This window comes from Hemitrygon akajei, chromosome 11, assembly GCF_048418815.1.
Source record: "Hemitrygon akajei chromosome 11, sHemAka1.3, whole genome shotgun sequence".
Lineage (NCBI taxonomy): Eukaryota > Metazoa > Chordata > Chondrichthyes > Myliobatiformes > Dasyatidae > Hemitrygon > Hemitrygon akajei.
In genome coordinates this window covers 143,788,335-143,806,184 of record NC_133134.1, presented here as the reverse complement: position 1 = coordinate 143,806,184, position 17,850 = coordinate 143,788,335, and the positions used below count along the sequence as shown (strand labels likewise).

At 42.4% G+C, this 17,850-nt stretch overlaps 1 protein-coding gene across 2 annotated transcripts in view; it reads left to right on the top strand.

Annotated features, from left to right (window-relative positions):
• tcea2 (transcription elongation factor A (SII), 2) overlaps positions 1-17,850 on the top strand; it is a 77,233-nt gene that overhangs the window by 17,445 nt on the left and 41,938 nt on the right. For both annotated transcript variants that reach the window (XM_073061861.1, XM_073061862.1), the window contains one exon: positions 17,156-17,243. In XM_073061861.1, the coding sequence (XP_072917962.1) occupies positions 17,156-17,243 (88 nt within the window). The remainder of the gene's footprint in view (positions 1-17,155; positions 17,244-17,850) is intronic.

The following is a 17,850-nucleotide window of genomic DNA, read 5'->3' as shown; positions in this document are numbered from 1 at the left end:
TTGTTTGCTCAAGTTTGGCATATTTTACAATTGATTGTTTTGCGTTTTGCAATGCCTTTCTTATACAATTTGTTTTATTAAACAAAACCAATGCAAATGGCTTATGCTCTTGGATATTGATGCTCTTACTCAACTCCTCTTCCTTTGGAGTTAAGAACTTGCCAGTTTCCAAGATTACTGATTTTCTAGATAATAGGATATGTTAATTGTGCTGTTTTCTAAATCAGCTATTGAACCAGATTTTGACATATGGTGCTGTACACGTGGAGTTTGCATATTCTCCTTTTACTACAAGAGTTCCCAGTGGCCATTCTCATTAATTTTCACACCCCCAAATGTGTGTTGGTTGGCTAATTCACTGTTCTAAATTGCCCCATAGGTGAATGGTAGGGGAATTGGGGCTGAGAGCAGTGGTGCAGTGAAATGGCAATGAAATTGCAGTGAAACAAAATGGCATTGTTGTTCAAGGTGCAGCAAATTTAGGGCATTATCAAATGTCAGCACGGAAGAATTGTCATCAAAGTTATTCCACTTTTAATTTGGATAAAACATTCTATTTAATTCTGGATTATATTTGACAAATAGCTTTCTGTATTTGCAAAGATACAGTGGAATCTGGTTATGTGGGACACATTCGGACCAATACTTAACTAACTTATGCCTTATCACTTCTGTTGGGGCATAGGCTGCCAACAGTAGCTTGCTTGACTTCTCTATCCTCAGCTGGTCTTTCATGTTGTCTCCACCTGTAGCCCATTTTGGTGTATCCTTCCACTCCCAGGTCTTTAGAGCTTCTGTTGGCATTTCTCTTGCATTGGTTTTTAAGGGATGGGGTTGTTGGCCTTATGCCCAACTCTCCTCCTTTTGTGGACTGGCTTGGGGCCATCCATGGTGAAGTTGACCAGTACTTTTAAGCCGTGTCCCAATTAGTGGGAATTTCATGGAAATAGTTAAAAAAGAAAGAAGACAAACTACCACTTAACTGAGTACCAAATTATGCATTTAAGCGAAATACAGAACAAATTAGAACATTACCCATGCTACTACAGTACTATAAAGCTGTATGATTGACTGTAAAAGAACAAAATCAGCACAAACACCTAGTGCAGATAAAGGCCTACCTCATGCAGGAAGGCAATGAAGGCAGCGTCAATAATCCAACAATAAATTTCCTCTGCCAGCTGCCAATGAGTGGTGTTAGGCAGATAGTTTTTAATTTGGTCCAGTAGGGTAATTTTTGCGGCTTGTGTCAGATTTTTTTCATCAAATCTTAACAAGGGTCTGAACTTTTAAAAGTAAACTGGAAAAAAAACCTAAATTGATTTTTAAAAATGACTCTTGAAATGGCACCCTTCAGCCCAAATGGATAACATAAGCACAAGCAACTGATGCTACTTAAAAACTTCACTCTAAATACAGAGCAGTTTCTAGCGGCTACACAACTGGTGCTAGTCAGTAACTGTTCGGCAACAGTCTCCTATCCCAATTAAGCAGCACAGTGTCCGAAACAAACAGAATATTAGCTATTTTTTCCCATACAAGCCAAAGGTCATCCAGCTGCTGCTCCAGATCCTTAACAGGGTCTTTAAGAAGTTTACCCAGAGCCACTGCCTCCTTCGAGCCAAAGCCTCCTTTGCACCAAAGCTTGACGTTCCTACTCTCACCACTGACCTACTCCCAAGAATGGCCGTCTTGCTTGTCCCTTCTGTACTTTTAAACATGCTGCTTCTGCTGTTGATTGGGCAGTCAGAATAAGCCTGAACGCCTGCAAAACTCTTCCTTTTAAACAGGCGTCACTGACCTGCGAGTAACGTTATCGCTGTGGTCAGCTCCTGCCACTGATTGGGTCGTCTGAATATGCCATTTTTCAACACTCCGTATATTAAAGTAAGGAGGGCAAGCGGAGTGGCCATTGGAGTTGTTGGATATTTTGAGGCTTTAGTGCTTCGAGGCTTCAGTCAGAGAAGGCAGAAAAACTGTAGGTGGAGTTTTTCTTTTCATCCCCATAGTTTGTTGTTTTCTGTCTTTACAATTGCTCAGTTAAGAATAGTAGTAATGCCAGGCAATATTGTGAATGCTCCTCTTGTGGGATGTGGGAAGGCAAGGAGATCCCTAGTACCTAGGCATCCAGCTGCAGCTTCTATAGTTTGTGTTAAGGAGTTGGAGCTGGAACTGAATGATTCGGGAGGCTGTTAGAGCGGTAGTTACACACAAGGTGGAAGACGCAGGAAATTGGGTGCCTGTCAGGAAGAGGAAAGGGGTTAAACAGCCAGTGCACAGTACCCATGGCTGTCCCTTAATAACTTTGGATACTTTTGGCAGGCAGAAGAAATTCACAGCAGTCAGGGCACTGGCACTGATCTGGCTCTGTGACTCAGAAGGGACGTGGCGAGCTGTGGTGATATGGGATTCATTACTTTGGGGAATGAGAATGAGATTCCTGGATGGTATGTTGCCATCTGGGATATTTCGAATCAAGTCCTCAGGATTCATAAGTGAGAGGGTCCGTGTGGTACCAGGGTAGGAAGAGTGGCGAAGTTCTGCAAAGTGAGTTCAGGGAGTTAGGTGCGAAATTAAAGCACAGGGCTTCCAGGGTTGTGATCTGTAAGGATAACAGAAATTCACTATTGAAGAATTCACAAATCACAACCAAAAAAATTGAGGTACAGAATAAAATTCACTCATGGAATTTATATGGGGGAAAAGTAAATTGTTTTTCAAGTGTTTTTCTTGACATGTGCACAGAGGCTTGTTACCATCTCCTAGAAATAAAGCCCTTTGTGTAATGTTGGCGGGGAGGGGGGTGTCACCTTGTAAGCTTTTATGAATGGTATAGTGTGTCAATAAAGATTGTGATGGGTGATTTTAACTTGTATTGACTGGGACTTTCATACTGAAAAAGGATTAGATGAGATGGAGATTGTCAAATGTGTTCATGAAAGTTGCCTTAATCAGTACATAGAAGTCCCAAGTACAGAGAGTGCAATACTAGATCTTCTATTAGGGAATGAGAGGGGACTGGTGACAGAAATTTGTGTTGGGGAGCACTTTGCATCTCGTGGCCATGATAGATAGATGCTTTATTGATCACAAAGGAAATTACAATGTCATGGTAGCATTATAAGTTCACAGATATATAAATATTAGAAGAGAAGTAAGAAAGAATAAAACAAAATTACCTCCAAGTGTCTAACGGGGTGGGGGGGGGGGGGGTCATCACTTCCCTGGCTATAGGTTGACTCATTATAGAGCCTAATGGCCGAGGGTAAGAATGACCTCATATAGCGCTCTTTGGAGTGGTGCAATTTTCTTAGTCTGTTAATAAAAGCGCTCCTCTGTTCAGCCAAGGTTGCATGCAGAGGGTGAGAAACACTTTCCAGGATTTTCTTTAGGGTCCTTTGTTCTACCACAACGTTCAGTGTGTCCAGTTTGACTCCCATAACAGAGCCAACCTTTCTAATCAGTTTATTGAGCCTACTAGGATCACCCATGTTGATACTGTTAGTTTCAAGGTAATTATGGAAAAGGATATGTCTGATCCTTGGGTTGAGAGTTTAAATTGGAGAAAGGCCAATTTTGATGATATCTGTAAGGATCTGGCAAATGTTGATTGGGATAGGCTGTTTTCTGGCAAAGGTGTACTTAGTAAGTGGCAGGCCTTCAGATGTGAAATCTTGAGAGTACAATGCTTGCATGTGCCTGTAAGAATAAAAGGTAAACATTACAGAATTAGGAAATCTTGATTTTCAAGAGATGTTGAGGCATGGGTTTTAAAAAAAAAGGAAATGCATTGCAGGTACTATATAGGCAGGCAGAAACAAATGAGGTACTTATGGAATATAAAAAATGCAAGAGAACACTTGAGAAAGAAATCTGGAGGGCTAAAGAAAACATGAGGTTGCTTTAGAAGACAAGGTGAAGGAGAATCCTAAGGGATTCTACAGATATGTTAAGAGCAAAAGGAATGCAAGGGACAAAGTTGGTCCTCCGGAAGACCAGAATGGTAACAGATGTGTGGAATCAAACAACATGGGGAGAGCTTAAATGCATCAGTATTTACTGAGGAGATGGACACAAAGTCTAAGGAACTAAGGCAAAATGGCATCAACTTAATAGATCCTATACGGATTACAGAGGAGGAATTGTTTGCTGTCTTGAGGCAAATTGGAGTGGATAAACCCCAGAGCCTGAAAAGGTATTCTCTCAGATCCTGCAGGAGGCAAGTACAGAAATCGCTGGGACCCTAGTAGAAATATTTAAATCAGCCTTAGTGAGAGGTGAGGTGCTGGAAGATTGGAGGTAGCCAGTGTTGTTCAGCTGTTTAAGAAAACTTCTAAAATATAAACCAGGAAATTATAGGCCAGTGAGCCTGACATCAGTAGTGGGAAAATTATTGGGAGGAATTCTTAGGCCACTGGATAAATGAGTATTTGGATGGATATGGACTGATTAAGGGTAGTCAACGAGGCTTTATGCATGGTAGGTCATGTCTAACCAGTCTTTGAGTTATTCAAGAAAGTTTCCAGGAAAGTTGATGAAAGCAAGGCTGTAGATGTTGTCTACATGGACTTGAAGGCATTTGACAAGGTCCCACTTGGGAGGTTGGTCAAGAAGGTTCACTTGCTCGGCATCAGGAAATAGTTGAAGCCGGTTCATTGGCTATATTTAAGAGGAAGTTAGATATGGCCCTTGTGGCTAAAGGGATCAAGGGGTATGGAGAGAAAGCAGGTACAGGGTTCTGAGTTGGATGATCAGCCATGATCATACTGAATGGCAGTGCAGGCTCGAAGGGCCAAATGGCCTACTCCACCTATTTTCTATGTTTCTATCAGGATGAGGTAGGAAATTAGATTAGACGTTGGTTTTATGGAAGAAGCCAGAGTGGTAGTAGATGGTTTCCTCTCTGATGGGAGGCCTGTGACTAGTGGAGTGCTGCAAAGATGGCTGCTGGATCCACTGTTGTTTGTCATCTATAGCATCGATCTGGATGATAATGTAGTTAACTGGATCAGCAAATTTGCAGATAACACCAAGATTTGGGGGTGTAGTGGACAGCAAGGAAGGCTATTGTGGTTTGCAGAGCGATCTGGATCAGCTAGAATAATAGGCTAAAAAATGGCAGATGGAATTTAATGCAGGCAAGTGTGAGATATTGCACTTTGGTTGGACCAACCAGGGTAGATCTTACACGGTGAACGGTAAGGCACTGAGGAGTGCTGTAGCACAAAGGGCTCTGGGTATGGAGATCCATAATTCATTGAAAGTGGTGGTACAGGTAGATAGTGTCGTAAAGAAAGCTTTTGGCACATTGGCCTTTATAAATCAAAGTACTGAGTACAGCTGAGATGTTATGTTGAAGTTGTATAAGATGTTGGTGGGGCTTGATATGGAGTATTGTGTGCAGTTTTGTTTACCTACCTACAGGAAAGATGTAAATAAGTTTGACCAAAGTATAGAAAAAATTTACAAGGATGCTACTGGGTCTGGAGGGCTGGAGTTATAGGAAAGACTGAATAGGTTAGGACTTTATTCCTTGGAATGTAGAATATTGAGAGGAGTTTTGATAGAAGTGTACAACATTATGAGGGGTATAGATAGAGAAAATTCAAGCAGGCTTTTTCCACTGAGATGTGGGACTACAACTAGAGGTCATGAGAGTGAACGTTTAAGAGGAACATGAGGGGAAACTTATTCTCTCAGGGTCTTAAGCGTGTCCTACGCGCAGCCAGCACAAGTGGTGCATGCAAGCTTAATTTCAACATTTGAGAAGTCTGGATACATGGATAGTAGGGATATGGTCCCAGTGCAGGTCGTTGGGAGTGGCCACTTCAAGTGGCTCATCGTGGACTAGATTTCCGAAAGGCCTGTTTCTGTTCTGTAGTTTTCTATGGCTTTGACTCTATAATTACTTTCAAAATATTTCATTTATCATAACTTAAAAATATAATTATCTTACTTTAGAAAGTGGAAAAAGACGTTTGATTATATAAATCTCACATGTATAATGAAGTTTTACAAATTTCACTATATATCAGTTAAATAGAAGATTGATATTAGTGAAATATTTCATGATTTCCTCAGGTTTGTTGAGAATACCTAAGTACTTCAAGTTATGGAAAACATGTTGAATTAGTTTCCATTTCTATTTAAAATTTCTATTTCTGAGTGAAAACCAAAGATGCTAGAGATACTCAGCAATGAATCTGACTTGCAGCATTTGTAGAAAACAAAGTTGACATTTCAGGTGGAAACCCCTTTTATCGTTATGTTCTGATGAAGGGATCTTCAACATGAAACATTAACTTAGCTTTACACATTAGTTTCCAACGTCTTTACGTTTTTGTTTTGGAAATGTAGTTTTTGATTTTTTTAATTTAACAAGATAAATTCCCTCATCATTGCTAATAGAAATAGTGTTTCTAATATTCTTGAACTGGCTCCCTGTGTATGTAGGGTTAATTTGACCTTTTCCTGGTAATTGCTCTTGTTTTTAAGTTGCTACAGTTTGCTTTCTCTAGCTGTATGCGGTTCAGGTCGGCTAAATCTTGCTAATTTTTAGAGAACAAATAGTGATTTTTAAAATAGTGTTTTATACATTTCAGTGAGCCTCATCTGATTTCTGAGTAAGTGTCCTGACTTCATGGCCTTTAATTTATGTTACTTTCCATAAATATTACAGCAACGAAAAGCTAGCAATAGTTTGATTTTTAAATTGGCAAAACACTGAGTACTTCAGTTATCATTTTGAACTTGGCAGGTTAGTTTAACAGATAAATCCTAAGATGTGTGAGGATGAAACTCAGTTGGTAAAAGTGATTTACCATTGCCAGCTACAGGAATCCTAGGAATAAAGTTACTGAATTTTAGATTGCTTTATTAAGTGCATTATTCCAAATGAAATGCCAATACGGTATAACAGAAGATTGTTATGATGTTAGAAGCACCCTTTAATTTTGCTGTGTAATCATTTCAACATTTGTTTTTTGTCTCAGTGGGAGCAGTGTGAAAATTGTTCAATGATGAAAATGTTGATGTGTGAGGTGACTGTTGCAGGGAAGGATAAATAAGCTTTGAATAAATTCTTTTTGTGCTGCGACAGCAGTGCGAACTAGTGAGTCCCAAAATATTTTAGTGTAAGGTGTGATAATCATCTAGTATGATCATAGTTGTCTAGCTACTATATCATAGGTTATTAGGAAATTGTTTTTTAGCCACTGAATAGTTGTGACACCTGCCAGTAGTTCATAATATTCTTAAAGTGAAGTTTCTGATGTGTAATTTTTACATTAAATTTGGTAGTCCTTTATGGCATGAAATAAAATGTATTTGGCCTCTTAGTATAAGATACTATAATTTTATATGTTTTAACATTTTATACCTTTTGATCATCTAAATTGGATTTGTACAATATTGTGCAAAAGTCTTGGGCAATCTAGATTTTTTGAGATTTTTTGTTTTGGATGTTTTTTGTCTTCTGCATTAGTGTGTTGCTGGTAAAGATCAAATTTTAGATTTACGAACATTCGTTTTTATAAAGTATAAAGGTTGTAGAGAATTTTTTATATTTCATTAAAGAAAGTAACATATTAAGAAGTAGACCACTTTTCAATTAAAAAGTTGATTACTTTTTAGGCATATAGCCCAAAGCGTGATTAAACAAAGATAGCAAATGGGATTCGGCCCGAAGTGTTGACGGTACTCTTTTCCTTGATGCTGCCTGGCCAGCATTTTGTGTGTTGCTCAGATTTCCAGCATCTGCAGATTTTCTCTTGTCTGTAACAAATGGGATGCTAATTATCATTGACATAATGGGTTGAATGAGTTAAGCTGATTAACTGAAAGAAAAACGGGTATAGAAGGAATCAAAATGGGTAAAGGACAACCAAACTGAAAAGTAAGGGTGTGGCAGATGTGACAATTTAACATCAGTTCTTACACCGTGGCAAGAGTGAGCACAGCAACAGTACATAAAGTGGTCATCCTGCATCAGCAAGGTTAAAAGTTGAAAGTAAATTTTACTATTAAATACATATATGTCACCATAAACAACCCTGAGATTCATTTCCTTGTGGACATACTCAATAAATGTATAGAATATATAGAATAATAACCACTACAGAATCCATGAAAGACTTGGGCGTTCAACAGAATGCAGAAGACACTAAACTGTGCAAATACAAAAAGAAAGAAATCATAAATCAATAAGCAATAAATATCGAGACCGTGAAATGAGTCCTTGAATGTGAGTCCTGGTTGTGGGAACATTTCAATGATGGGGGCAAGTGATGTTGAGTGAAGTTATCCTCTTTGGTTTAAGAGTCTGATGGTTTAGGGATAGTAACTGTTACTGAACTTGGTGGTGAGAGTCCTGAGGCTCTTGTACCTTCTTCCTGATGGCAGCAGCAAAAAGAGAGCATGTCCTGGCTGTTGGGGATCCCTGATGATGGATGCTTTCCTGTGGTAGAAATTGACGTAGACTTGATCAATGGTTGGGAGAGCTTTACCTGTGATGGACTGGGACGTATCCACTGCATTTTGTAGGATGTTCCATTCAAGGGCATTGTTGTTTCCATACCAGGCTGTGATGCAGCCAGTCAGTAAACTCTCCAATACAGATCTATGACAGTTTTTCAAAGTTTGTAAATTCCGAAGGAAGTCGAGGCGCTGCCACGCTTTCTTCCCAAGGTCTCTCTCAAGCAGACATTTCACAGCAGACAGGAGTCTCAAGATGTGTATTCCAAGCTCTTTGGAAGAAGCACAAAGAAACAGGCGGTGTTATGGACCAGAAATCCGATGGTTGTCCACAGAAATTGAGTGCAACAGATAAGAGGTACAGGTTTCCTCTCCTATCTGAAGGTAGAGTGTTCCTATGAAATGGTTCGTAAGCCGGAATGTCGTAAGGTGAATAAGCAATTACCATTTATTAATATGGGAAAAATTTGAGAGCGTTCCCAGACCCAAAAAATAACCTATAAAATCATACCAAACAACACATAAAACCTAAAATAACACTAACATATAGTAAAAGCAGGAATGATATGATAAATACACAGCCTGTATAAAGTAGAAATACTTTTCTGCAATCATTGAAGCACTGTCTAGCGTAGCAAAAATCTCACTAAGTAGCATATAATCTCACTGCGTGGCGCTACTAGCGTAGTGGAAGCACTCTCTCCAGTAACCTTTAAGCTATGAAATTGCCAAATCATACCAAATAACACAAAAATACACAGCCTATATAAAGTAGAAATAATGTATGTACATTGTAGTTTCACTTACCGGAATTGGGAAGACAGCACACTGATGATGGTGTGTTAGGCTGAGTCATTGGAGGTTGGGGTGCTTGGCAATTTTTTTTCCAATAAATTGCAGTTTCATCACAGTTAAACACTTGCTTATATGAATAACCACCTTCTGTAATTATTTTCTTCAGTTCTGCTGGGAACTTTTCGGCAGCTTCAGTATCAGCCGAAGCACTCTCTCCAGTAAATGTTAAACTATGAAGCTGCTGAAAAGTTTCCAGCAGACTAAAAGAAATGAAATTAATTTATTTTAGTCAGTACAAACATAACAAAAAGCATCATTTTCAACGATGATTTCATAGGACAAAATTACAACAAAAACATAGATATTCTTTAAAACAGACTGAAAGGGTGTAGGCTGAAGCTACAGCTTATTATCCCTACCCCTCTTTCTTATACAACAACATATTTGCTATGAGCTGAACCAATAGTAACATCGGCAGCTTTCAAAATTCTTTCTCTCTGTGTGTAAATAGTGGAGACAGGCAAGTTCAATGCGCAGACAATGTCCTTACTTCATTGACCACGATCAAAACACTTAATTACGTCCAGTTTTATACTAAGCGTAACACCCTTACGAGCTCTATTAGGCTTTTCTGATACCTTAGGACAGATCTTGCTAATGGAGGCACAAAATAAATTGAGATAAAGCACAGATGCTCACAGACACATGTTTAAGCTATAGTGGCTTGATGCTGAATGCAGTTTTAGGGGAGGAGCTTGGCAGCTCGGGGTGCGCTCTGCCTTTTTTCGTAAAAGCAGACTCCTTGGTTAGCGAAAACAGCTAACTAATGTAGGTCTTTTGTAAAAGCGAGGTGTCATAAAGCGAACGTTTGGAAAACGGGGGCCACTTGTACATCAAACTGCTTCTAAATCAGAAGAAGTCTAGTACTACAATCAACTCTTAACTCACAGAAGCTACTGGAACCCAAGTACACCTTCTACAGTCCGGAGAAGTCTTGTCAGTATTGGCTTGGAAGAGTTGCCGCCAAAAAGCCAGTCCTCCAAAGTGAAAACAAAGCCAAGAGACCTCTCTACGCACTAAAACACAGGATAAGGGTGCTGAGTAATGGCAGCAAGAGTGCTGGGCTTTTGAGTCAAAATTTGAACATTTTGGCTCGAACAGGAGGCAGTTTATCTGCAGAAGAGCTGGAAAGTGCTGCATGAATGGTTGTCTGTAGTGAACAGTGAAACACAGCAAAAATTCCCTACTGGTTTTAGGCTGCACTTCTGCAAATGGCGTTGGTGATTAATAGAATGCTCAATGCTGAGAAGTACAAGCAGATTCTCATACATCCCGCAATACCATCAGGGAGGCATCTGATTGGTTCTAACAATTCTGCAGCAGGACAGTAACCCCAAACGCATGGCTATGGTTATTACAAAAATACTATCTTCAGAAAAACATACAAGAGTTCTGCAACAGATGGTTTTACCTCCACAGAACCCTGATCTCAACATCATTGAGGCTGTCTGGGATTACCTGGAGAGTCAGAAGCATGTGAGACAGCTAACGTCTATAGAAGAATTGCAGCAAGTTCTCCAAGCAGCATGGAGCAAACTACCAGCTGATATTTCTTATAAAGCGGCATGAAGCAATTTTAAGAGAAAAAGGTGGTCACACCAAATTTTAATTTAGTCTTTCTTTTACTGTTTACTGCTCTTTAGTAATGTATCTGATATTTAGAAACTTTTCATTATTTTTCAAACCATATTTGGTTTGCAGGTTTTTTTACATGTGCCTAAGACTTGCACAGTACTGTAGGTGGTCAGAAGCGGATAGGAAAAGGTAAAGGGAAGTATTGTATTAAATTGTAGATAGCAAAATCAAAAAGGGGGGGGGGGGGATTAGGTGGGAGAAAGACTAAAAACTGTAAAACTAAGTGCCGGAGTAGAACTCAGACCCGGAATGTACTTGAGTTTTATTGAATAAGATCTTGCATTTATAATAGTTCAAGGAAACTAAGAGTGGTCAAAAGAATACACAATAATAACTATTTTCAGTTTAGTTAAATTGATTTACTAGGACTAGCTTATGTGCAATTGTCCCAATGTAATTAGGGATTCTAGATAGGGTAAGTGATAGATTGAAGAACTGTATCTTGGAGTGGTTGTCTATGCATCTGAATTGAATTGACATCATTCAAATACATGAGGAATAAAAATCTTTACATATCTGTTGCAATTATAGTAATTTATAATAAATATGTACAACCGGATAGTCAGTATAATATAGAAATAAAGTAGTGGCAGTATGAATTAAGCAATGTGATGGCCTGGTGGAAGAAGCTGTCCTGGAGCCTATTGGTCCTGGCTTTCATGCTGCAGTACCGTTTTCCAGACAGTAGCAGCTGTAACAGTTTGTGTTTGGGGTGACTCGTGTCTCCAATGATCCTTCGAGCCCTTTTTACACACCTGTCTTTGTAAATGTCCTGAATCATGGGAAGTTCATATTTACAGATGTGCTGGGCTGTCCGCACCACTCTCTGCAGAGTCCTGAGATTGAGGGAAGTACAGTTCCCATACCGGGCAGTGACGCAGCCAGTCAAGATGCTCTCAATTGTGCCCCTGTAGACAGTTGTTAGAATTTGGGGAGCCACACCAAACTTCGAGCGTCTGAGGTGAAAGAGGAGCTTTTGTGGCTTTTTCACCACACAGCCGGTATGTACAGACCACGTGAGATCCTCTGTGATATTTATGCCGAGAAAGTTAAAGCTGTTCACCATCTCAATTTCAGATCCATTGATATCTATAGTGGTTAGCCTGTTTCCATTTCTCTTGTAGTCCACAACCAGCTCCTTTGTTTTTGTGATGCTGAAGGAGAGGTTGTTTTCTTGACACCACTGTGTCAGGATGATGACTTTCTGTCTGTGGGCTGCCTCATTATTATTTGAGATTAGGCCAATGAGTACAGTTTCATAAGCAAATTTAATTAGATTGGAGTTGTGGGTGGCGATACGGTCATGGGTGTACAGAGAGCAAAGGAGGGGGCTTAGTACCACAGCCCTGAGGGGCATCTGTGTTGAGGGGCGGGAGCTCACTCTTACCACCTGCTGGCGATCTGACAGGAAGTTCATAATCCAGCTACACAAAGCAAAGTGAAGGCCGAGGTCTCCGAGCTTCTTGTCGAACCGGAGGGAATTATGATGTTGAATGCTGAACTGTAGTCCAAGAACAGCATTCTCGCATAAACATCCTTCTCCAGATGTGTAAGGACGGTGTGTAGAGCTGTGGCTATTGCATCATCTGTCGATCCGTTGTGTCTGGTGGAAGCAGAAGTTGGAAAGGAGGTTACAGTAACTCATGCAATAGCTTTTTTGTTGAGGCATTGTTTCTAAGAGTAGGGTGTTTATGCCAGAACTGTAAACACTAATTATGTTTTAATAAAAGAGTAATGTGTACATTTCTGATTGCCATTTTCCAAGAACAATATGGTAGAACTAGGAATTGGAGGATGTTGCCAAGGCTGAATAATTTTATTTATAAGGAAAGGTTGGCTGGACTAGGATTATTTTCTTTGAGATGGAGTCTTGGATATTTGCTTGGCTAGGATAAATGTGATGGGTGGAATGGCTGCCTTTTCCAGTAAATCTCTACAATTCTATAAATAGTAAACTTAAATATTGATGGTTGTGTGGCGACCCACTTTTTGCGCAGGCGAACCGGCTCACAAATAGCCAGCGCGCAGGGGGGAGACTTTGGTAATGGACCCCTGACGTCATTTCCGCCTGGAGAGGGCGGGCGCTAGGGATTAAATGCCAGTGCTGCGAAGTTTGAATAAACTAGTCTCGAAATGACTTACCGACTGCGTGTTGTTATTTCAGCGCTGTGTGTAGCACATCGCTACATTGGTGACCCCGACGGTCCAAACAGGATTTGGACCAAAGATGACCGACTTCATCTGTTCATGCAGTTTCGCTAAAACTGCCGACTTTCTGGACGCCGCGGCCACGCGTGTGGTTTAGCCTAGCGGAAGCACAGTTCCAGATTCAGCAGATATCTTCTGATTCCACGCATTACTATCACGTGGGACTTCATACTGGCCGCCGTGGCCCAACCACTCCTGGGGGTGGACTTCTTGTGAGCTCACAGCCTGCTGGTCGACTTGCAAGGGAAAAGACTGGTACATGCCAGGACTTTCCAGATGTTCTCCCTGGGTGAAATCAAGTTGCCAGCCCCACACCTGGACTCCATCACGCTGTCGGACAACAAATTCACCAGAATCCTGGTGGACTTTCCATCGATTCTGGCACCGCAGTTCACGGCAGCCATGCCCAGACACGGGATTCAGCACCACATCCCGACCAAGGGGCCACCACTCCACGCCCGCGCACGAAGGCTCCCCCTGGAAAATCTCCGCCTGGCGAAGGAGGAGTTCAAGAGGATGGAGGAATTGGGTATCATACGGAGGTCCGATAGCCCATAGGCCTCCCCCCTGCACATGGTGACCAAAGCAGCTGGGGGTTGGAGACCATGCAGCGACTACCGCAGACTGAACAAGGCTACAACTCCAGACCGCTACCCCGTCCCGCACATACAGGACTTTGCAGCAAACCTGCACGGGGCAAGAATATTTTCCAAAGTAGACCTTGTCAGGGGATACCATCAAATCCTGATGCACCCTGAAAACATCCCCAAAACAGCACTTATCACCCCGTTCGGCCTGTTCGAGTTCCTCCAAATGCCGTTCGGCCTGAAGAATGCTGCACAGACGTTCCAGCGGCTAATGGATGCGGTGGGACGCGACCTGGACTTTGCGTTCATCTATTTGGACGACATCCTTATAGCCAGCAGTAGTCGCCAGGAGCATCTGTCCCACCTCCGTCAGCTCTATTCCCACCTGAGTGATTTCGGCCTCACGATCAACCCGGCCAAATGCCAGTTCGGTCTCGATACCATCGACTTCCTAGGCCACAGGATTACCAAAGATGGGGCAACACCTCTGCCCGCCAAGGTAGACGCGATCCACCACTTTGCCTGGCACAACACGGTCAAAGGCCTGCAGGAGTTTGTTGGTATGGTGAACTTCTACCATCGTATCCTCCCCTCAGCAGCCTGTATCATGCGCCCTTTGTAGACCCTGATGCCGGGTAAAGGCAAGGACATTACTTGGGACGAGGAGGCCGCGGCCGCTTTCGTCAAAGCCAAGGAAGCCTTGGCAGATGCCACGATGCTGGTGCACCCCAGAAAGGACATTCCGACCTCACTCACGGTGGACGCATCCGACACAGCAGTTGGTGGGGTGCTGGAGCAGCTCATCGAGGGGCGCTGTCAACCCTTGGCATTCTTCAGCAAGCACCTACAACCACCCGAACTCAAGTACAGTGCTTTCGACCAGGAGCTGTTGGCACTGTATCTGGCAATCCGGCATTTCAGGTACTTCTTAGAAGGCAGGCCGTTCACCGCATTCACGGACCACAAACCGTTGACCTTCGTGTTCACGAAGGTGTCCGATCCCTGGTCGACTCGCCAGCAGCGACATCTGTCCTACATCTCCAAGTACACGATGGACATCCAGCATGTCTCGGGAAAGGACAACGTCGTGGCGGACGCACTCTCCAGACCAGCTGTCCAGGCCCTGTCCTTGGGGGTGGACTATGCAGCACTGGCAGAGGCGCAGCAGGCAGACGACGAGATGCCCAGCTACAGGACCGCAGTCTCGGGTTTGCAGCTGCAGGACTTTCTCATAGGCCCAGGTGAGAGCACCCTCCTGTGCAATGTGGCTACTGGCCAACCTCGCCCCATCGTCCCAACAGCCTGGAGGCGGCGAGTTTTCGACTCCATACACAGTTTGGAACACCCATCTATCAGGACAACCGTCCAGCTGGTCTCCAGCAAGTTCACGTGGCACGGACTTCGCAAGCGGGTCAATGAATGGGCCAGAACGTACGCGCAGTGCCAAACAGCCAAGGTGCAGCAGCACACTAAAGCCCCGCTGTAGCAATTCGAACCCACCCACTGGAGGTTCGACCACATTCACGTGGATAGCATGGGCCCCCTACCAGTGTCCCGAGGAGCGCGGTACCTCCTAACTATGGTAGACCGGTTCACGAGGTGGCCAGAGGCGGTCCCGCTCACCGACACATCTGCCGATTCCTGCGCCCGAGCACTGATTGCAACCTGGGTAGCACGCTTCGGGATACCGGCCCACATTACCTCTGACAGAGGTGCCCAGTTCACCTCCAGCCTGTGGTCAGCTGTGGCCAGCTTGTTGGGAACGCAGCTACACCACACTACTGCCTACCACCCACAGTCGAATGGACTAGTGGAACGCTTCCACTGTCACTTGAAGTCGGCTCTCATGGCCCATCTGAGAGGACCTAACTGGGTGGACGAGCTTCCCTGGGTCCTGTTTGAAATTCGCACAGTGCTCAAAGAGAATCTGCACGCCTCGTCGGCCGAGTTGGTGTACAGCGCACCCCTGGCCGTCCCGGGAGAGTTCATACCAGCCCCAAGGGGGCAAGAGGACAAACCCACAGCAGTCCTGGACAGACTACGCGAAAGGCTCGACAACCTGCCCCCCGTACCGACTTCACAGCACGGACGGACCCCGACCCATGTACCCAAAGACCTGCAGAACTGTAAGTTTGTGTTTGTACGTAGGAGCGGACACCGGGCACAGCTACAGCGGCTGTACGAGGGGCCATTCAAGGTGATCAACAACAACGGGTCCACGTACGTTCTGGACATTGGGGGGAAAGAGGAGGTTTTCACGGTGGACCGACTCAAACCAGCCCACGTGGACTTGGTGCAGCTGGTCGAGGTTCAGGCACCACGGCGCAGAGGCATACCTCCCAAACAGAGGCTGATCCAGACTGTGGACATTGTTGGGGGGGGTGTATCGCCGGTTCTGGGGGGGGGGGTTATGTGGCGACCCACTTTCTACGCAGGCAAACCGGCTCACAAATAGCCAGCACGCGGGGAGACTTTGGTAATGCACCCCTGACGCCATTTCCGCCCGGAGAGGGCGGGTGCTAGGGATTAAATGCCAGCGCCGCGAAGTTTGAATAAACTAATCTCGAAACGACTTACCAACTGCGTGTTGTTATTTCAGCGCTGTGTGTAGCACATTGCTACAGTTGGATAATTTCTTTCCAAAGAACGCCTATTAAGGTTAGTGTTTTATTTCCAGCAACTAAAGTGGATATTGTCATGGGATGAATAATTGATCCCCTTGTAATATCTTAATTTAATAAACTATCACTTCAGATTTCTAAATATAGATATTTCTAGATCCTTATTATTTAATTTTCACTTCTGCCATGTCACTTGTTAATAAACTGGATTAATCTGCAGCAGATCATATTACATAAGTATTTATAATTTGCTAACTTGAGAGTTCACGGTTGTAGACATGAGACCGGTGGGAATACATTAAAGTTAGATATTCTAGTATTTATTTAAAATAAAGTATTCAAAGCTGGTATATTTTTTAGTGTAAGAGAGGTTTGATTTTGAAGTGTAGATGTAGATTTTATGTCTTGTTGATCTAGACTTAATAGGAAGTAATTCTGACTGGCTGGCCATTTTTATTTAAGTAGACATGGCAAATTGAATATTTAAGTAACTGCTTCCCTCAGAACTTTTAGCAAATTTATACAAATCTATTTCTGAATAGCTGCAGGTAGAACTGTGTCATGTTTTTAATCTACTGTATAGATCTACATCTTTTTAGGGTATAGATGTAGTGCAAATGCAAACATTTGATTTTTTTTTTGCCATGTTGAATATAGGGTTGTGATCATCCCAAGTTCATTATGCCCAGATATATTAAGTTGGTTGTATAATAGATTCAGATGCGTGGATTCAGAATCCAGTAATTGATTTTTTTTCCCTAAATCAATGCTTTGCAGATGGCCCAACAGGAGACAAAGATGCTGAGGATAAGAAAAAAGCATGTTCATCGTCCTCAAAAAACAGTTCAGATTCCACAGTGCAAAGGTCATTCCAGATATTTTGTTATAAATCCTTTAATACAGTTACATTAAATTAAACAATTGTTAATTTCTTTACTGTGGTCAGAATATGGTTAATTTCTCCTGCCTAGAATACAAGTAACTGATCACAGTCTATCTGATAAATGTTTTTCCATAGTTAGCTATTAGAAGTTTCAGAGGTAATAATTTGTAGCAGAGTAAGTACTAAGTTCGGCTACAAAATTTATAAATTTTGCTCTTGTATGTTGTCAGTTTATTTCTATTGGCTGGTCTCCAAGGATCTGATATTTCAATGCTTCACCAAATTAAACGTGGCAGTAACTTATTTCCTTTACTCTGAGCAGCACTTGTTGATTGATTAAAAGTGAAGATATCTGTTCAGATTTTCTTTGCATGAGCCAGTTTTTTAAATTTGGGGAAGGGGGGATGCATAGAGACGGATAGAAATCATTGTTTCGGAGGATGACAGCAATTTCTTGTTTTTTATGTAGAATGGATAATATTTGTAGAATTTCAAAAGTTTTTAAATTCAGTAAGAAAATTATTTACAGGCTGTCCCTGGGTTACAAATGACTGAGTTACAGCTGCTACTACATGCAGTTGTGTTCTTA